This window comes from Ischnura elegans, chromosome 7 (assembly GCF_921293095.1).
Source record: "Ischnura elegans chromosome 7, ioIscEleg1.1, whole genome shotgun sequence".
Classification (NCBI taxonomy): Eukaryota; Metazoa; Arthropoda; class Insecta; order Odonata; family Coenagrionidae; genus Ischnura; species Ischnura elegans.
Window position 1 is genome coordinate 16192193 of NC_060252.1, and position 22320 is coordinate 16214512.

Genomic DNA, 22320 nt, shown 5'->3' on the forward strand with positions numbered 1-22320 from the left:
GTGGTAGGTGCTAGTACGTGCAAAGTCTGTTACTTTTTTTTACACGCGTGAAAAAATGTTTTTTCAATACAATTAAAAAATTTAAATAGCCTTTTTTGATGTGGTTAATCTTGTAAAGACTCAGTGCACAAAATTTTTCGCTGACGCATAAGATAATTGTGCCCAACTGGAGAGTCTCATCTTTGAATGAACTATCTGCTTGTCTTGTTTCTTTCATGTATAAACTGTAAAAATCGTTTTCCTTTAAGGAAAAAATAGATTTACTTCGTGCCATTATCTTCAGTGATTCCTTTCCTCCGTACATTTTAGCCATGTTCCTTTTTCAGATCTATGCAGAATAAATTTTAAAAAGCCCGGGATGCTATTTAGACCAAGTTAAACTCTGGAGTAAATGGATTTTTCACGATGAATGATCCAATGAATTGAATTAATCGCCCTCTTGGATGAAAAATTCTCATTAGTATCCTGAGGAAAATGAAGTGTTTGAATGAAAATGCTCGACTGTAGTCTCTTCGCTATTTTGGATTAGATTTTTCTCTTCTTTCTGTGATGAAGGCTTCTCTGTTATGGCGCAGCTATGATTTTAAGTAATCGTTATCGTCGTTCTTAGCGGATGTTATTTTGCACCATGATGCTGCGGAAGGAAGAAGAGGAAATACTCCATACGCTCGAGATGTTGGACTGGAGGAGAAGTAAGAAGAGACAGACAGAACAAGGAATAAGGGAGAGCCCAATGTGATAGTTGAGGAGAGGATCATTTTGGATGAATTGCGGAGAAGCAGCTGGTGGAAAGAACTAATGCTAGAAGGGCAGGCGATTGTGAAATTAATGTAGGGAAGAATATTATGTAGGCGAAATGGGGAGGAAGAAAGTAGAATTAATGGATATATTTAAATGGAATAGGCGTTATTGTAAATTAGAGAAGGAAGTTAAATGTAGAACGTGGGACAAGCGGATGTGTTTTGCAAAATTTTACATGTAAACTTATCTCTACCGGTGTAATACTTAATTAAATAGTTAATAGTGTGTTGGGTGCAGCAACAATGGGATAGAGAGCTCAAATCTTCTTGTGCTTCTAATTTTCTCCTCCAAATGTTTCTCAATGATTGTTTGAAAAATGTTCTTAAAATATAACTGTGATGCTCATTTTCTTGAAAGAAATGAGAATTTAAATCTTCATTCTGCTGCTAATATTCTCTTTCGGTTGAAAATCAGTGATTGTTTTTAAATTTTGCTTAAACTATAACTGTGATGTACATTTTCTTTAAAGAAAGGGACGAAAAATCAGTTGCTTGCGGCTGACCGTGCTGTGAGATTACTTTTTCCCTCCAAATGGTGAGACGATGATTGGTCCTCGTTGATTGTCATCGTGAAAATAATGTATATTGTAATATAAACCATTTTAATTACGTTGTTTCATGGCACTGACCGAGTGATGTTAAGTTACTCTCTAGCTCGGAAGAGGGAATTTCTTGCATTGCCTCTCCGTCTCTTCCTTCTTTCATTTATGTCTTCTTATTGATCCTCGGGGAGCAAAGTTGACGGCGAGGGAAACCTTCCTCCAGCCCTGGCGCCGAACGGTGCGAGAAACAAATCAAGTTGATTGAATAAGAAAGCTTGACCCGGGCGCATATCAATCAGGGGTGCTTTGTTTACCAATCTTTTCTGTTGACTGCTATCAGCCTTCTTTGGGTATAAATCGGGCTTATAGTTGATTCATCAGGAGAATAAATGTTTGCTTTTGGCTTCCCAGCATCTTAGACCCAGAATTTTGGACCATTTCAACTACGGTGTTCTCATAATGTCCGAGCACGGTATCTTCTTGCACTGCGGGTTTCAAAATTATCCAGTCCTCTTTTGGGTTTTGGTTTCCGTCAAGCTGTGGGAGCAATTGATTTCTGTGAATAGAATGTATGAAAGCTGATACCTTTGGTAATAATTTTCTCACAGTTGTTTTGGCCAAACGCTGACTTAGAATAAAACATCATTTTTCCTAATTGTTTTAATTAAAATATAACTTGTCTGCTGTTATTTCTATTGCAATGCAATGTGAAAATTGAAATTTAGCTTCAAGTGCACATTATGCCCTTCCGGTTTTATAGGTGACTTGACCTGCTGCTACCGGTTGTTTTGTTGTACTGTTCAGTGCTCTGAAAGTGATCTATTTGAATGCATGGCAGAATCTGAGGTCTTACTTTTTCGTCTATCGTATAACCTATTGTTTATCTTTTGAGGATGGACAGGAGTTACGTTATTGTAGTGTTTCCTTGCACTCTTAAGAGGAGTGTGTGGAGGACCATATTTTTACATTGATATGTACCTTTTTATGTATATTTTTAATTATGCTCGTAAGCGATGGACTCATACTTATATTGGTAGTACCCGGAAATGTTATTTTCTTCTACCATTTACTCAATGTGCTTCAGAAATACCTGCAAGCTCTCAAAACGTGATCCCATTGTAAGTGTTAACGATTGAGATCCATAAGTTATGAAGGCCGCCAGAAATTGCTTCGAGGTTCGCATGCAGTTGGCTGCCCGCCTCTGACTCCTGAAGGACTCCGTGCCACAATCCTCCTACGCGATAGTGTTAACCTTTGACTGCGTGAAGTAAGCATCCAGTCAGGGGATATGGGGGCTATAGCTCCCCCCTGAGGTGTCCAAACTACACTAGATAAAATGGTCATCTTGTTCGGACCCTCACTACTGCTGGGAAGTCACCCCCATGCCCTCCGCTTGTTCCTATCCTAGATCCTTGGCGAAGCGAGAGGGAGGGGGTCCGAACCCCCCCCCTCCCCCCGAAATATCAATCATAACACAAGTGACTTTGATTTATAAAAGAAGACAAAATATTTAAAACATCACGAATTTACAGAAGTTTTTTCGATTATGAAAAGTGTTAAAATTGGTTTAAAACCCTCTTCTTAGTACCCTGTTTTTAAAAAATTTCCCCCTCTGATTTTGGACCCTCCCCGAACAAAAATCCTGGCTACGCCACTACCTGGATCCTCCACTGCATCAGGCTAATGGTTACATGTTCTCCACTTTTGGTAAAGACACTTTTTCAAGATTGCATGCGTCTTCTTTCCTCATCATGGACCTTAGATATTTTTGTTATGGTTCATTCCCCTACGCTTAAGGCGACACTTGGCGTTTTGGTGGCGGTCCTTCCCTTGCCCATCAGCCACGTTCCATCTCCGTCTATCTCCTCCTCCTTATCTCCGACTCCTTCTTGCCTTCTCCATCTTCCTCCGTCTTTGCCTCCATTGTTCGCCTGCCCTCTGGAGGTCATCGTGCTCAATCGATTGTCTCCTCCTGTTCGTGGCGATGCATCGTGTGCGACTGTGATTTTTCCGAGCCTGGGTGTTTGTTTATACAGTGGAACCTCAGTTGAACGACCTTCAGCCGTAGGACTCTCGATTGTACGACGTAAGTGGGTTTTCCCGGCGTAAATGCATGCATTTCTATGGGAAGTCACTCTCAATTGCACGACCTTCAGTCGTAAAATTTTCCCAATTGTACGACGCAAAAAGCCTAACCTCTCTAATCTATTTACCAGTGAATCAATCTTAGTTGTACGACGCCGCGAATTTGCTGACTGAAATTCCGCCCGTCCGATGGAGTAGGCCTACGCTGAGCTGTCTCAAGTATCATTTCAAATCAGCAGTCTTTAATCGTCTGTTATTTTAAGGAACCTAGTCTCACCTTTATGTTTTAATTAAATCCATAATGTTATGTAATTATATTTAACACTTACTGATTTAGACTGGAAGATACTAATTTTGCGAATAGATATGGTTGGTATATTTTATGAATTGCGCGGAAAAATCACACGAACTATGCTTCTTTTATTTAAGTGTTATTTATGCTCACATGACGAAGGGACACAGAAAAGACTCTTAACTATCTTGCATTGACGTATCTCGTTTAGATTCCTTGCCTCCTTCGAAATCGCGATGGTTTTTGATACTCCACTAATTTCTTCTTTCTTCTTCACGTTGCTATTGCAGTAGGTGAGAGATGAAAGGAGGAACCTCTTCTACGAGCGTGGAAAAATCGAATTCAGTCGACGAGTTTTATTTTGAGTATTTTAAGGTATACCGCGGATACGATATGGTTATGTGTTTGGCCGTCTAGATTTGGGTCGGAAGAGGGGAGGTAAGATGAACGTAGAGTGAATAAAGAGGTCGGATGCAGAAAATTCAAAGGCTCAAGGGAAGCAATATTGGCTCTTAGGGTGCTCATAGAAAAGAGAATCGAAAAGAATAAGCCCACATTCGTTGCGTTAGCGGACTTATCACTACTTTGTGTCTATAGATTACCTCCATCATCATCAGCTGTCAACAATCCTAATATTTTTGTTGGATGCGGTTTCCACGCAGTTGCCGTTAATCTTTTCACACATACTTAGTTATTATCACGCCCTTCAGTACCTGTTCTATGCATTGTTTTTGAGACCTTTCTTTGCTGTTCTTACCATCTCTTTGTCCCTCGACGATTGTATTTATAATGCCAGTGAGTCTCACGATGTAGCAGATTTAGTTTTCCCGTCTTTGACGCGAGGTTTTCCTGAGACTTTTATCCCTCTATTCTAAGCACTTCCTCATTAGACTTGTTTGTGGCAGGTTTTAACTTTATGAAACTCCATACTAGGCGAAAATTTCAACTTTGTGGCGGCAAAAGATTTTTAATGGCCAGATCAAGGAAATGGCCGGAAATCGTTTGAAACCAGTGTCGGTAAGTAAACATCTGTGAAACGTCACAACGTTGACATTTTAATCCTTCTCATTACTAGTTTATTTCTTTTGCTTTTCATCATTCTTCTTCTCCTTTTATGTTGTTGAAATAAAGTTTTTCTTGGCTCCTGCGGTGGTCATTCTTTATCTTGCACGATCTAAGCAGGGTGGCAGCCGCGACCACTGGTCACTTGATTGAGGCAATTTGCGCCCCTCTTTCTATCGCTCGTTGGGCTCTATCGCCTCTCCCTTGCTCCCTCCAACATCCTCTTGCCCTGTAGTCTTCTTTTATGGCCTCTTTTCTCCAGAAGACCGCTTGCGGCAGACGTCTTCAGCCAGAATCGCACGACCGTTTTATCGTCCTTTTTTTTTGGGATATCTCCGATCGTAATAAAAATGATCGGCTGCTTGAGGCGTATCATTTCAGAGTTGACTTCAGTTATGAGGAACCCTATCCCTTTTTTCAGCAATGAGCGCGTCCTTTTCTCTGCCTTAGAAAATGCCATGTAGCCAACCGAAAACAGCGTTTGTGACGCTACTTTTGCTATGGAGGGCTGAGAGTCGTAAGCATCGGACGTATGATCTAGGGATATCTTATTATATTAAAAGAAATTGTGGATGATCTTCATAAGATATGACAAGGTCGTGCCAAATGTATTACGGTTGCATTATGAAGTGGTGGAATGTAGGTATACTCGTGATGGAGAACCACTTTTAAGATGGCCATTATTCATTTTTCTCTGAATGAGTATTTTGGGACGGTGGTCGTATTTCGCCCCTTATAACCAATAATTTATCTAAAAAAAAGGGTATTTGAATTTCTTTTTACGAAAGTAGAGTTAGAGAAGAGATTCAAATATTATTTCGAATCCGCATGGATCCAAATCGAAATCATGGAATAGAGATTTGAATGCCAGTCACGTAGATTGAGTGTACCTTTTGTTGGTGGAGAATTTATGATTGATATTGAAATATCAGACTCGGCTCCTGCCGAATTGATATTTGTATATCTGTCATGGGGAAGGACTTAAATATCAGACTCTTGTCTGTATCTTTTTTCTACCTCCCAAAAATGCCAGCGGAAGTGACTTGGCAAATCTATCTATATCCTTCCCTTCTGCTATTTCATTGATCTCCATGTTCATTCTAATTCGCCATCTCTCTCCATCTCTAATGGGGTCGTAGATTCTCCTCATGATCTTTTCATTCCTCAAAATACACATGTTGTATTCTTTTTCTCGGGTATCCTTGGCCCATTTTAGCCCGCCTTTGTATGCACTCACGCAAGCAGGCGCACAATTTTCGCTCGCGGTGTAGGACTTGCCTTTTTTCGGGAACCCACCCTCTCCATCCCAATGTGCCCCACTTTGCGACCCCGTGGCCTAAATCCTGGCGGCGAGGGTCCCTCTCCCTCCCCCCTAGTACCTTTCGCCCCCTACGCACCCCTTTTGGGGGGGTGGAGGGGTCAGCGCAGTGCGTCGTGCGCATCCAATGCCCCCTTTTCCGCCAGCTGCGCGTGTTATCGTTACCCTGGAGAGGCGAATCCCTTTTCCCCTCCCCTTTCCGCGAATCCACAGGTCTCCATGGCAACGCCTAAGTTACAGCATCCGCCGACAGGGATCCGAATTGTGATCCCCGAAGAGGAGGTGGATTTGGCGCGCGAAATCGTGGGCGGCGTTGCCCCTGCTAATGTTTGGCCGAGTTTTCTTTTTTTTTATTATCGAGTTCTCATCCCTCTCGCGCAGACGTCATCACCTTGGAAGTCGCCTCTGAGCCTTTTGTTGGAGAGAGAAATGACCAAGTATTGACTTTATGCCAGGGATGTGGCTTTTCGAATGCGAGTGAGTTATTTTCGACCTGTTGTGCATGTGCTCTCACCGTATGGTTACCATGGGCATCTCCATCGGGGTAAATAAATATAGTGATGGCTTTGTCTATTCCACGCAGCTCCATTTGGCACAACCTCAATCGGTTTCAAGAGTATCATGCCAATGTTTCAATGTGTTAAGGCTGCTGGTTCTAATTCCAACTTCGTGTTGCGTGGATTTTTGTTATTTTATTTATATTTTATGAAAAAAAATGGGCTGCACTATCACAGTGCCATTAAAAATAAAGTCAGACCTATTTTTACTTTACCAGAGATTACCGAGGGATGTAAAGACTTCAGATTCTATCGAGTGTATATGATTGAGATGCAATCGAAATCAGGAATATAATCAGGGATATACTGATATGAAAATACCAGTCGTGAGAGATCTGTATACCTACGAGTGATGGAGAATGCACCATATATTGTAAAATACAAGATTCTGTTCTTGCTGGATCGAATTGAGTAATTTATGGAAAAGTGGATCGAAGGGTTTCTCAGCGGGTTTTCCACGTTTTGCCCCCGGTAAGGGGCTGAGGTTGCTTACTATAGTTTCGGGTGATCTTATAGGCCGGTGAACCCCCGAAAATCTCCTGTTGCATGGTTAAGGAAGCTGCTGCGATTGATTACTTTAGTTAACGTTTCAGGCGATCTTATAGCCCGGTGCATCACCCAAAATTTTTCTGATGCATGATTAATTTTTATTTGAAATGATGGTGTTTAAAGCAAGATTTATTCTGGATGAAAAATTGTTGGATCAGTATCTCTTAATACAGATTTGATGGTAGAAAAGGGTTGTAATTCGAAATAGATGCCCATTTCCATCATCAAAGGCCAGTTAATATAGTTTTAGCCATCCAAAGACAGTAAAGATTCGTTTGAAATCGAAGATAAAGTTTTTCAAGATAATTTTGAAACATTTTCCGAGGATGATGGCTGCAAATGTTAATAATTATTTGACAGATATTATAAAATCTGATCGTATGCTGTCAATTTCATAATTTTGAAATTCAATCGAATCATTTGAAAAGTTCGGCTCTCTTTTAACCTTTACTACTTCTTTTTCAATAACGGAGCAGTAACAATTTTCGATGTACCTTGAAAGCACTGGCTGCTCCGAAACAAAGCTTTCTATGATCAGATACTAAGTACACTACATATTTGGGCATTGTTTTGCTTGTATGCGGATATTGCATATATGCATGTATTCGCATTTGAAGTGAATATTGTATTTCATTTCTTTTTAGCGCCCTTTCACGTTGAAGAATACTCATTTGAATTTAACCCTTAGCTACACGAGCCCGCGAGGATAGCGCCAGTGCTCGCCTGTGGCTTTTTTGCCGCGCTTTAATATTCTTGGTTTTCCTAAATATAAATTAAAATTTTAGGGTATTTCAACGATTTTGGATAAATTCTAATCATTAAAATCACTTCAAGTATTTTTATCCTTCATTTATAAACAAAAATAAAGCCTATTAATATGCAAATTTCTTTATAAATACTTTGAATGATTTTTCTTATGGAATTGCAGTCAATAATGTTCTTGGTCGAGGAAAAAGTACAGAAATAGGATGCCAAAGTGTGCCGCCAGTGATCTATATGCAGTAAACGCACTATTTCGAATTTTCGAAAATCCCCAATTAGCGTGTAACTAAGAGTTAAAGTTGTTCTCTGTGGAGACAAATCGAATTAAAAAAATTTTCTCACTCTATGTCACTTTAATCATTGTAATTTCACAATTAATGTTGCAAATCTTTTCCTTAAAAGCCAGATGACTTATATGGTATCCACTTTTTGCGTGCTCTAATTTTCTTACGTAGTGGTTGTTGTAAACAAACTCTAAATTGGATTGAACAAATGGCAGATGTAGCTTACTTATAACTTTAGCTCATAAGGAATATTTTTTCTTGCTTCCTAATATATGAGGATGGCTTTATTATTAATAATTGTTGATTTTCGCTTGTATTTCTCGCTTTGTTTTCTCGCTGGTAGGAACGAATTTTCATCTTTTCGCTCCAAACTCTGCCCGAGTGGAGTCCAGTTTTCTGGAATTTTGACAACCGACTTTCCATGAATCACGTGATTTATGTTCGCGCATCTTTGCATAGAGATATAAAGCATCATTGGCGCTTAAAATCGCCGTTTCGCGCGAGGCGTAAGGCGTAATACAATACGTAATCGATTTTCCTACCATTATTCACTTCTTGTCAGGATATGAATGGACCGTAATTCTCAAATGACTTGTCATTTCCGTCTTCCATCTTTCATTCTGCGGCCCCCTTCTCCCGGAATGAATGCGACTTCCATCGTCCCTCGTCGTGCTGCTCCAAATCGTAATCCATTCCAATTTGCCTCTTTCACTCTCTTTGAAAACCACGAGAGAACGATTCGCATGTTTTCACTGCAAAGGTACTGGGCAGAACAATACAAGTTTCTGATGATGCTTAGCTCAATTTCAACCAATCTCTGTTTGACCATGTAAAATCATAGCCGAAAATAATGCAAAAAGTTCTAATAATTGTATGGTAATGTATGAACCAATCAGCAGCAAGTGTCCCAGCTACATGTATAATAAAATAATCTATGATGTTAATAAAAAGAAAAGAGATTGACAAGGAACACAGAGGTTCTCTTACTCCCGCATTTCTGCATATTTGTGTATGTCATTTCGGTATCTATTAATTCTTGTTGGATGTGCAATTCATAAGTGGAGGAAAGAACGTCTTCTGTAAATTTAAATCCGTTGAAGAAGTAGATAAACAGTCGCTTTTTGTAATACACACAATGTTCTTATACTAAGCACTATTTTTGTGTTTGTACTCAGGCCTTACAGTGAATTAAAGAAGGCAGTGCTGGAAGGAAATGGAGGCTCCCAGATCACTTCTTGAATACTCCATGCAAACCTACCTTAATCGGTAGAATACTATATAATAACTCATTCAGACTATTCTCATTAATGTTGCTATTCTTCTGTTTATTTCACCATTTAAACTTTTCAAGGGACGGCATTTACAAGAACTGTAATAAATATATATCCATATGTGTATTAACCTGGAAATATTATTGTTATAAATACTATTTTTGTGTTTGTGTTAATTTAAAATGAGAATGTCGATGTGTGTCTTTTTACGTTAGTATGTAAGCGTTCCAAGGGTCCCCATGTCCTCAAACTGAAATAAATGTATTATTCTGTTCTATAATATTCATATAGTTGTGTGTGTATTTGGTGGAGGTAGACGAACTTCATTTGATGGATATGTAAAGGTGACTTCAAGCTAGGCGCAGCTGTCCACTTTTCATTATCAGTGACACCAATAGCTTCCCATTGATTTGCCTTCTTGTCAGCCTGCGTGACGCCAACGGGTGGACGTCCTTTAAGTGGCGTAACATAGCACGGAAGGGAACCCTTTAAAGGCTGAGTGCCCTAAATAAATGCGAGTGGGGTACGGGAAAGAGAAGAATACAGCGAGAATGTGTGCTTGCCGTCAATATTGTATGTGCTTCTCACGAGGAAAAGCAGATTCATCAGCTTAGGCAAAATATTATCTCGGTAGGTTAAAGAGAGTGGTGCGTTCTGTCCTGAAATCAATTCAACCATTTCTTTGTTAAATCGTTGTTTTTCTTTAAATACTTCGATGGAAACCTGTGTAATGTACCCCTTGGTCAGATACTTCACCAGAACTATGCTTCGGGGTAGCTTGGGTGTTGTGCGTGTTTGTACTATGCTAAAATAATTTGTTGTCGATTCGCTCACACGAAAAGTATGCTAACTTTGTTTCCTAGCTCGAATTGGCTTAAGATTTGGAGGAAAAATCTTTCTGTTTATAGCTTAAGCATTTGCGTTTGTGGCTTAACTGTGCCGATTGAAGCCGTGGCTCGTCCGTATTTAATGTCTGTAAACCTATTTTGGAGCATTATTCTATTTTTTTCTGAGCTCATGGGTCTCGCTCTATTTTCTTGATAATGCCATATTTGAAGAGGAAAATTAATCAACTCTTTGTAATTTTCCACTTCGGTGGGGAAATGAAATAAGAGTGTGGAAAATTGCTAAGTGCTGCTTCATTAACTTCTTCCTTGAAGTAAACCCACATACCATTGGTCTTAATACCATCGTTTGCAATGTGGCCTTGGCGGCATATTTGGCATATCTTTCCCGGGCGGCTAAAACCTGCCTGTATTTATTGTTTGACTAAATATAAATAATTTATAACGATTTACACCCTGTCACTCTTTTATTAAAGAGTGTTAATTTTTAAAGTTAGAATTAGCGAACACTTTTTATATATTCTCATTTTAAAATTAGCAAGGGTTGTTGTATGTTTCCTGATCGGCAACGGTAAATTTCGAAACCAAACTCCTTAACATTTGAAGAAAGATTTGCTGCTTTCCCGGCGAATAAATTGCGCGAAGAATTCTCGGAATCGCCACCGGGTCAGGGGCTGCATTAGTACCGACGTTTCGATGTCCAACTCGACCATAGCCTAAAGTCTTATAGCCCTAAGTAAGATGGCCGAGTCGGACATCGGAACCTCGGCAGCAGTACAATTCCTGCCGCGGTGGCGATCCCGAGAACTCTTCACGAAATCCTTAACATTTGCTAAAATGTTAAGGATTTATTTTCTAAAAATAGAAGAAGTTAATTAGGCCTACCTAAAAATTGATGGAAGGTTATTTTACGCAGAAATCTGAAAAATAAAGCACTATTGTGAGCACTATGCGTTTTTTAATGATGAGGACTCGAGTTTCAGAGCTCAACATAATTTTCAAGGTTTTTTCCCCGAAGTATGCAATTTAAAATTGCGTTTTTATATGAAGATTAACAAATTCCACAGAATATCGCCTGAAAAGATTTCTGAAACTCGGAAAACGTTTAAATTTTGCTTCTCTCTTTTTCGCAATCGAGACCTCTATGCTCCGCTACGCTGGTCAACCACTTCATTATTGTGCTTTATATTCCCATCCCCTCTCGTTTTCGGAAGCTTTCACTCGGTTCGCCAGCGTCAGTTTCCAAGTCCCACCTCAGTGTGCACTTGGGTGTCATCATTTGAAGGGCCGGCACTTGTCATTCGGGCATCCGTTGCACAAATGCCCTTTGGCACACGCTGAGTGATTCGTCGCGTTGGCTCGAAGAGAATTCCTGCCGTCAATATTTTATTAACTCTCGTAACTTGGATCAATGATTGCGTTCCAATTATTGTGGAGTAGTAATAAGAAAGCATCCAATCGACTAAAATGGTCGAATGTTACTGGAACTTATTTTGCTATTCTATTCTGGATAGCAATTCCGGATAGGTCCTTTAACGAAGTTACTATGCTTTGTCAACGTTTAGGACTTCAACCTCAGGGCTTAGAATCAATGGAAGGATACTTAATTCATTTTTTTTATTTTGACAACCAAGTTGTTGTCATTATTATTTTCAGAATTAACACCATTAAAGTCTTCGCAATTTTTAGAAGCATGTCTTGAAGGGCCAGGAAAAATGCATTATGTACCCATCCATTAACTCTAAGCCATGAGGATGGAACATTAAATTGAAGTTCGAAACCCTGGCAAAGAATAATACTTCATAAGAGGACCGATACTCACCATCCGGATTGATGTTTTATGCAAGAGGACAAAATCAAGAAGGGCAGATTTTTCCAGTCCGTTAAATTTTATTTACGTGTATTATTTCTGTCATAACCTTGCTTATCCTTTTTTTTAAAGTTTTATTGCCCAAATGAGACCGTGAATATTCCGAATGCCAATTTTAATGAACGGAATTGAATGCAAATATTTTAAACCTTTAAAATGTAGGTGTGCTATAGGTGGTCCATATATATCATAAATGTGTGGGAATAACCACGTTACTCTGGCAAAATTAATGTAACAAAATATTTCAGTTTAACACCTGAGACAGCGCTAATTTCCGCGCTATTTTTTTTAAATATCGCCGTCATTGACGTATGGGTACCGGTATTCACGCAAATTACTTCCTATGAATATTTAATTGCTATTTTTTTCTAGAAACCTGCTTCAAGTGGGTGAAAGTTTAGCCGCGGTGGTTTGTTAGTCGTTGGTAATCGAGCTTCGTCAATCATACCGTCTTTTCCGTACGTTGAGAACATTGTTTCAAGGAGGTCACTGCAGTATTCTCTCTAGGACACTGTGTGTGCTTTCCCAGTATTTTATTTTCCCACGCTAAACTTTCCTTCCGCTTGAAACTGCGGAACTCCCTGGGACCTTTGTTGTGCGGCGCGAAGTGTTTCCCCCCGGCCACCCGCCTTGCCCCCGATTCGCACTTGTCTACCCCTCCCCCACCTGCCCTTGTCCTTGTCCACCTGCGCCCTCTCCGGAGAGGGGTCCATATTGCTTTCCCTCGTGGAAAAGGGTCAACGCCTCACCACGCCGAATCGTCTCCTCTCTTCTCTATGCTGCCGACGAAATGCAACGACCATTCGCAGCATGACTTTCGCTTGTCATGTTTATATACGTCCTGGTCAAGGGGACTGCATACAGGAGGCAACTGACCCTCTAGTTGATGCTTGATTTTTTTGCTTCTTTGGGCACATTTTAATCGGTTTTCAAACATTTCAATTTCAATTCATTTATTATCGTTGGTCCACGAGGTCTTTTACGGTAATATTACTGTACAGGAAAAAATATGACAATAATTTTGCCGAGGAAAGTGATTGCGAGGAAGTGCTGCTATGTCAACAGGAAACTCTTGTTACCCAACGGATAAGTGTATAATAACAAGAAAAAAGAAAAAAACAAAGAAAAAACACTTTTATGTGCACATATACACATTTGTTCCCCGAATGTGTATACCTGGGAGTTTAGTTGTTCAAAATGCCCACACATATGAAACATGTTGGTGACAATATTTTTATTTTTTTAAACGATATGTTTATGGTTTACAGTAAAACGTAATACTAGCAGAAAATGCCCACAGCGCGGCGTTGAGTTGAGAGCGATACATTCATTCTCAAGAAAAACTATATAATACTCGCTATATAATATTTTCAATCGTGAGAATCGCTTTGAAGAGATGTGAATTCAATAGCTTTCCTATAAATTTCGGTTGGAGTCCGTGAAAAATTAAATTTCATTCACACGATTGGTCTCAATTTATTTTGTATTGTCGCCAGGACCCGACCATTTATCACCAGGCGTTAATACAAAAGTATTAAAACCGATAGTGTAAAGAAATTTATGTGTTTTGGAAAAATGCTTTGTAAGTTTTAACTTACCAATAATTTAGAATTCCACCAGATCAAACCTAAATCAACTCTCTATGTCAGTGAACACATCGAGAATGTGAGGGACTCATTAAAAACTTACATTATCTTCTTGAAAATATTGCAGTTTATTGAGCAGAACTTGGTTAGCATTTGCTTGCTCCTTATGTATAAAAAAGTGCATGGGAGAATATATCTTTGCAAAATTTTCAAATTTGGCACCTGGATTTCTAAAGTTTCGACTTCCAATCAATATTTATATTTGCACATTTTCTCTTCCATTGAATACGATTTAGCTAAGTTACCGTGAAGTCACCGAAACAGACTGTTCGTGGAGGAGGACCGCATCCTCGGCATAATACCAGGACTCCTTAACTTTCGCAAATAAAAATGCTCGTTGCCTCATATATTTTGCATTTTTGCACGAGTTTTTGTGTTCGTCGCCTTATGGAAAAATTTCCGCGATATTGAATGGTGACTAGACCTTACTACCATTACCAAATACTGGCGATAATGAGATCGTGAAACTTTGCGTTCACGAAAATCAAGGGGCCCTTCCCTATTACTCGTAAGGAGCACTCGAATTTTCAAATTCCTCCCATTTTTATTAATTTTTACTATTCAAAAAGAGCTGTTACGGCCTTTAATTGACTATAAAACGTATGATATGAAGACTTAACGAATATAGTCTAAAAAATAACTTGAAAAGATAAAAACAAAGATTCAGTAGAAGATGGCTTTTCTAAGCTGCCTCTTGAATGATCCTAAGGGCATGGAGAGTCCCGGGAAGGGTAGGTAGACGAAATGCTGTTGAAAAAGGTTGGAAATCTGAAAAAAGCGACCTCTGGGGGAGAGAGAGACGCAATTCGGGCAATTGTTGTAGTCGAAGTGGTTCTAGGAACGGCGGCAGTGGCTTAGCGAGGGAAGGGGTCCGGATCCCCCCGAAATATAAAAGCACACTTACTTTGCATCACAAAAGAAAACCAAATAATGAAAAATCGTGAATTTACGAAAGATTTATTTGAAAAATGAAGTGTTTTCGATTGTGAAAAGTGTTAAAATTACTTTAAAACCTTCTACTTTGTACCCTGTTTCTCAAAAAATGTCCCCCCTGGTTTCCCCCCCCCCCCCCCGAACAAAATTCCTGGCTACGCTACTGAACGGCGGGGATGGGAATGTAGAGTGAAAAGAACGGGAGTATTTCTGAGGATCGGCACTTACCATTTGAGGCAGTGAAAATGAAATAAATTTTACCAAATATTCCTGCGAGTGCATAGTGGGGCCAATTGTAGGGCAGACGTTTTTTCGGAGTGAGAAGAATTACGGAGGTGTGGAACGCGATGTCCGACATCTGAAATGAAAAAAATAATAGGGCATTCAAAAATGTTGAGATTGGAGTGATAGGCAGAGGAGTAGATAGTGGAGCAGTATTCCAGGATTAATCACAAGAAGAGTAAGGTAATACGGTTTTTGTAAACCATCGCGAGCGAGGAATGTGAGACTCCAGATAAAAGTAGGTGGGGAAAAACTTGAGCTGGTAGAGCAATTCAACTATTTAGGCAGTACGTTAGAGGAAAACGGACACAGTAGCAAGGACATCAGGAAGCGAATTGCACTAGCAAAGGAGGCGTTCATGAACAGGAAGGAGCTTCTGAGAGGTTCGCTATGTAAGAGTTTAAAGAAAATGTTAGTGAAGAGTTTGATCTGGGGTAGTAGCTCTCTACGGTGCGGAAACGTAGACACTGAGGAAAGAAGACTAGAGAAGATTGGGGGCATTCGAGATGTGGGTATGGAGAAGAATGGAGAAGGTGAAACGGACGGAGAGGAAAAGGAACGACGAAGTGCTGGATATGGTTGGCGAGGAGAGGCAGCTTTTAGATGAGATACGGAGGAGACAGAAGGTATGGACGGGAGGAGTACTTAGCGGGAAGGGGATGTTGGAAATGGCGTTAGAGGGTAGAATGTTTGGGAAACGAGGGAGGGGAAGGAAAGGAATAGGGTTTTTAGATAGGCTGAAAGGGAGTATGCCTTACAGTGAATTGAAGAAGGCAGTGCTGGAAGAAAAGGGAGGCTCCCAGATCACTTCTTGAATACTCCACGGAAACCTACCTTAATCGGTAGAATACTATAATAATAATAACTCCAGGATTGGGAGGTCGCCGGTGAAAATAGCTTTCATGGCAACAGAGCGGCGACAGTAGTGAATCTATAAAGAACTCCCACGACTGACATGGCATCTGATTTTATTTTATTGAGGTGCGGAACGAAAGAGAGTTAAGTGAGAAACATGAATTTCCGCGGCCATTCTTCTTGAAAAAGAATTCTAAAGCATTTTTTGTGTGGGTGAGTGATGCATCGGAATCGCAGCAGAAAGAACAATCGGTCGATGCATAGTCGGACAGCCGTACCTTCGACGCCTCAGCAAGTCGGAAGTGCCACCTGCTTTTCTTATGCAATCCCTCACGCATTTTTTCCCACGCGATTCCTTTTTCTGCACAATTGCCGATACATATACCGGTTCTGCGTCGTGCGAATCGCGGTGGATTTTCACTTATGGCAGCGTGCTCAGGCATTAATTTTGCCGAGGAAAGTGATTGTGAGGAAGTGCTGCTCTGTCGACAGGAAATTCTTGTTACCAACCGGATTGTCGCACGTAGTGTGTCTCTCTGTGAAGGGTGCTATCTTCCATAATGACGGAATTCTGCGGTTTATGACTCGGGGGTTGCTCTTTCTTATATGATCAGGCACGTAGCCTGGGGGGGCTTCAGCACCCAAATTATTTTCCTTTGTGGCAACTGCCCGCGATACATCTCCTTAGGAGACAACGCGCACAGTGACGTCTGTCTTTCTCTGAACTACTAAAAGTCGGAGGCTGGCGTGTGGATCTTAGATATGAAATGTGCTCAAAATGTTTAATATTAACTTCTGTTGTTAGAACCCTAAAGTTCAAAAGTTTTCGAAGAATCAAGCGGGCTTCGGAGACAAGTGCCAAAGGAGAGCAAGCCACATTAGCTAAGACCGTTTCGGTAAAAAATAAATGATGACTTTGAATGCCAGCTTTATAAAAACGAAATGCATGATTATTTTCTGAAATTTATGGTTTTCCAATAAGTGGTAATTGACTGTAATCTATAGAAATATGCCTATTACAGAAGGATATACATTTATACATGAGGGAATACTCGGGTAAAACTCGGGTAGACGAGCCACGGAGGCCATGGTGAAGAAAGAAAAGAAACATCTTTACATAGTTTTGAATTGTGGACGTTTAGAATCATGGGAAAAAAGAGTCGGAAACGAAGAAGTGTTTATCAATATTAGGAGCAGTGATGACTGTTGAGAAAAATTACTATGTATTAGGAAAGATGTATGGTCAGGGTATCGATTAAGACGGAATTGTTCCCAAGCGAGTCTCATCGAAGGAAAAATCATTAAGTGGAAGCAAATCGAGTAGAATGATTTCAGGCGTGGTGGTAGGAAAACTCTATGAGCAGATGAAAAATGGTGTTGAGAGGATGAGGAAGGCTGGAGAACCAGTTGTCTCCTTGGGACAATTATATTTCGTCGAAATCGAGGCAAAATATTTTCGCGCAATCGAATGTTTATTTTCGTGTTATATTATGCACGTACTTCGATCACGCCCTTTTAGCGAGAAAATAGGCAGTCACTGATATGGCCCAAATTAGGTAAATCGTCATTATTTGCTTGCAAAATGAATTCTTTGAATCCGCAGTGTGGTAGTGCATGCAACCAATTTAGAGATATTTCAACCTATGTGAAAATAGAATTCCACTAATACGTTCTCGCATTTGACGGCACATCTGAGTGAATACAGCGGATAAAAACACGCGAAATAGATAGTTTTTTTTAAAGCATTAGGAGAGTAAAATAATAAGGCATTTATATAATTGAAATGGAAAGAATAGGCATGGACGGTAATTGTCCCGATGTCCTTCGAGGGTGATATTTCCGCCCCCGTTGTCTTTTGCTTTGATGTTTTTTTTTCGTTTCGTGTAGAAATATTTTCTCACCGTCGACTATTCTTCTCACGGTCTTCGCCTTCGCGTGTACAGTCGTTTTTTTTCATGGGTTCGGGGGTGCACTTCCGCTCATATCAAGGGTCATAATGCACGGGGCCCTCTCGCCACCGTGCATTCTCACGCCTTCACATTTTTACGCAATCCTGTTACGAAATGGCGTAGTAGGCGCTTTACGGAGTGAACCGCGTGACGTCCCTGATCGGACACTTCATTTGCACGCATTGTTGTGGAGCCCGAGGGGATTGGGGAACAGTCCCTGCTAGTGGCTCACTTAATTTTCGCACTACATTGCTACGGGTAATATAAACAAGCATATTTTTCTTCCGAGCATTGCCAGAAATTTGTTTCGAGGGATGCTTGGGTGGTATGCGAGTTGTCTGTACTGTTATTTTATTTTCAATTCGAAAAAAATTTCATTAAATCACTTTTATGTTTCGTTTGAATTGTGCTGAAAGTTGTGATTGGCCTTCCCTACTTTGCCCTTGGGTGTCCAGGGATGGATTACGGTCGTATTTTGGGAATTAAATATTTGCTCCCACGGATATACCGCTTCTGCGTATACATATGTATTTTGTTACAACCCTTAATACTTAATTATGATTTTATGAAATATTTAGTCCGAATACTGCATGTGACTCATTTAAGTAGACCCCCTCTGTAACAGACTTGCCCTAATAGAAGCTTCTCATGGCCGCATATATTTCATTACTTTCCGCGTCGCCTTGGTGGTAATTGGTATTCAATGATTCTGAGCGAAAATGCATCTGTGGTCTGATATGCGTAGTAAGCTTCTTTTCGATACTCATCATATTTTTTAACATTGTTTTTTAAGCTGGGTAAATAAAAACTTTCTAAGGAGAGCTACCTTGAAGATTGCCATATTTTATTTTTCTAGAAATTTCGGGTGACTATCAACCAACCCCCTCCTATTAATCCGTCACTGCTGGTTTTGAAGATATGAGAAGCTTTTTTTTTAATAAATAAAACAGTGTAGCACTTTTCCGCAATTTTGTTTGCTGCGTACAACGCGTCACGGCTCACAGAGCCATCATCTGGTACAAGACACTGAAAAAGATTTGAAAATCACATTCATACCTTTGAGAATGGGGGTTGGGTAGGATTTGACAAGTTTGAAGAAGGGGGTGGGAATAGACCTACAGAGTGGAGACAGTAGGAGGGGTAGGTTAGAAAGAGAGGCCGCGTGTCGTTCGAATTGCTCTAAAACATCAAGTCTTCTGCCCTTACTTTCGAAGTTTAGAACTTCAGGATGAAAATGACAACAATGAAAAGTCTGTAGTAAGTGTTTGGCGAGAAGTGACGTTTCATTTCCATTTTTCCAGCAATTGTGAACTTTCCACAATTAAATGAACTGCAGTTTCAAATGGCTATAGTGTAAATACTGTTACAAAATCCTTCAGATAAAGTTGTAAACGCGATCCCCTTCCCGAAAACAAATGGCCGAATTCTCTTTTAACCCACGCCTTAACCCCAATATCCACAGGGTTTTTCCGTCCGCCCACCCTCTTTCCGCATTATGTTGACCATTTTCTTCTGCTGGCAATCCCTTCCCGGTACCCCTGCTAATTCTCACTCCTCAGCTACCCTAAAGGGACTCCCCCCCCCCCCGCCTCCTTTGCTACTTACTCCTGCCTCTCCAATTCGAACGACGCGCGGCATCTCTTTTTACCCTACCCCTCCGTTTTTACTCTTCTCCTCCCCCCCCCCGTTTTCTGTGGTTCTTCCCACGTGTCGTTATTCTACAGTCATGACTAGAGTCATCCTTCCACCATGGGTTCCCCAAACCCCTTAGTTGTATCATTTCCAACTGCCTCCACTCTGAATGCCTGTTCCCACTCCCTTCTTCAAACTTGTCATACTTTCCCCAACCCCCCTTTCTCAAAGGTATAAAAGTGATTTTCAAATGTTTTGCAGTGTGTTGTACCAGATGATGGCTCTGTGAGCCGAAACGCGTTGTACACAGTAAAAAAATATGTGGAAAAATGCTACAATCTTTTATTTATTTAAATGTGTCTAACTTCCACCAATTGAAGCCTGAATATGTAACTTATATAAGAGGCTCTTTTGTTGGTTGCCTCAGGGAAAGAAATTCGAAATTAAACTAATATATCTTTTAAAGTGATTGATTGTTAATGAATATGTATCAAATGGGATAATGTTTTTAAATGCTTAAATCATTTTCTCTTCGATTTTTGCAGTGACCAACAACAGTATAAACGGGTGCTGTGGAAAGATGTGAGAGTTGGGGACCTGGTCCATCTTTCCAACAATGAAATGGTCCCTGCGGACATCCTCCTGCTTCGGTCTAGTGATCCCCAAGGTGCCTGCTTCCTGGACACTTGCAACCTGGATGGCGAAACAAATCTTAAGCAGAGGGTGGTTGTTCGTGGATTTGCAGAGAAGGTATAGCTCCCCATCTACTCTGTCACACTTATGTATTTTTAGGGGACTTTTTGCTCTGGATATTATTACTCATTTTATTGTTCCCACTTTTTCATGTACCAATTGTACTCCACGCTCCTATTTACATTTGCCATCAGTCATTTTAACGTTTTTGTGTTACCAGCACAATTATTTATGCTCATCCTCTGCAATTGAAGGCAAATTGATTACCTTAGAGACCTGATGACAACCTAGTCGAGGGGCCCCTGAAGGCAAAATCACCCCTTAAAAATGTGAAAGAATAAGACTTCTACTTGAGTGTTTTTTTTTTTAGAATTCAAACTAAGCAATTCAATAAAAAAGTTTAAGTTGTAGTGTTTTCACTTCGTCTGATGTCTCTGTAAACATGTCCACAGCTGTATTCATGTAAACCTTAAAAACTGAGTCTTTCAATGCCTAAAAATATCTGTAAATTTTCTTGAGACAAAGAGCTGCAACTGGGCTGTTAGTATCTTCTGTTTAAAGAACGCGTGCTCACAAGATACTCAGGTGCACAGGATGTTCAGCAAAACTGCATCATACAGGTACAGACCTAGGGCCCTTGGAGGGTGGGGGGGGGGCCTTGTCAGGGATTCGTACCTGCCTGCCCTGAGCAGTCTGCCCCTGATTGTACATTTATTTAGTACCTCTTCTGATTTTCTGGTTAAAATTTCTGTTCCTGGAGTTCTTATCCCTTATAGGAATGGATAATTAATTTTAAAAAATATTTTGAAATATCCATAACCCTCAAGTTGGAAAAAAATTCTTTGAAAAAACCGGAAAAACAAAAAATCCATAAAAAATCATAATATGAATGTAATATTGTTGATTTTTAGGAAAAAATCTATTCTAATTAAGTCTAATTCACCTAGAATGATGCTCAAAAAGCCACATGAAGGATTAGATACCAAAATGTCACTAATTGTATGCTATGTATATTTATTTTATTGCTTTAGTGATAATTGGTTGAGTTTCCTGTTTTAAACCCTGAAAGTAAATATGTACATAAGAAACCTCATAATTCAGTGATAATTTTGTGCAATATTTAGACTGAATAATGCATTAGACTTATTTAAGTAAACCACTCTGTAATATTCATGCTCTGATGTAAGTTTCTTATGACAACATTGAAAGGCGTGGGGGGGGACTTGATAGTACCTACATATGTATTCATTGTTAGAAATTGTGTTGTTATAGTCATAGAATTATGCATTCTTTATTTTACTGTATCCTCATAAAGTGAACCAGTATTAGCTTTGTCCACTCAGACATCCAGTGACACTTGGCATTGCCTAGCTTATTAGCAACTTGCATGTCTAGTGAAATTTGACCGTTGCAATTTTCCATTGAAGGTATTTAAAAATTTAATTCGGAGTGGACTACTGGTATATGGGCAGCCTAATTCTGAGAGAAATGGGTTAATGTATTTGGATTTTTATGTTTCCTGTCATCACTTATTGTTAGTTTAGTTGTATTTTTTACACTTTTAAATATTTCATGATGATTTTTACTGGCCTTAGATCTATACAGTACTAATACATAGTTCCAATATACATAGTTATTATTGTTTTCATTACAGCAAAGTAGTTTCCAACCGGACAAATTTCAGAGTGTTGTTGAGGTGGATGGCCCAACGACACGGATATACCGCTTCCATGGAGAAATAGTTCACCCGTCTGGGGAGCGGGTTGCTGTTTCAACAGAGAACCTTTTGCTGCGGGAATGTTGCCTCAAGAATACTGATTTTGTGGAGGGCATTGTGGTTTATGCTGGTAAATATTTCATTTCAATTGTAAGCCTAGCATTTTTACCCACTATTTTTTTCATGGATAGGTAATTATTCATTATAAACAATTAAAAAGGTATAGTACTTTTTCAAACAATTTAATTTAGATGACCAGTTTCGTCGCAGAGGTGACATATTCAGGTACAGAAATCGTTATTTTTGTTCTTATTTTGTTGTTTATTTGGTTGCTATTACGCATTGGTAGGGGAGGGTTGCGTTGGGGTTGGAGCTT

General features: G+C 39.9%; 1 protein-coding gene across 2 annotated transcripts in view; it reads left to right on the top strand.

Moving 5' to 3' along the window:
- The window catches only part of LOC124162881 (phospholipid-transporting ATPase VD), a 259032-nt gene that overhangs the window by 210079 nt on the left and 26633 nt on the right, over positions 1-22320 (top strand). For both annotated transcript variants that reach the window (XM_046539574.1, XM_046539575.1), the window contains exons 3-4: positions 20080-20284; positions 21882-22074. In XM_046539574.1, coding sequence (XP_046395530.1) covers positions 20080-20284; positions 21882-22074 — 398 coding nt within the window. The remainder of the gene's footprint in view (positions 1-20079; positions 20285-21881; positions 22075-22320) is intronic.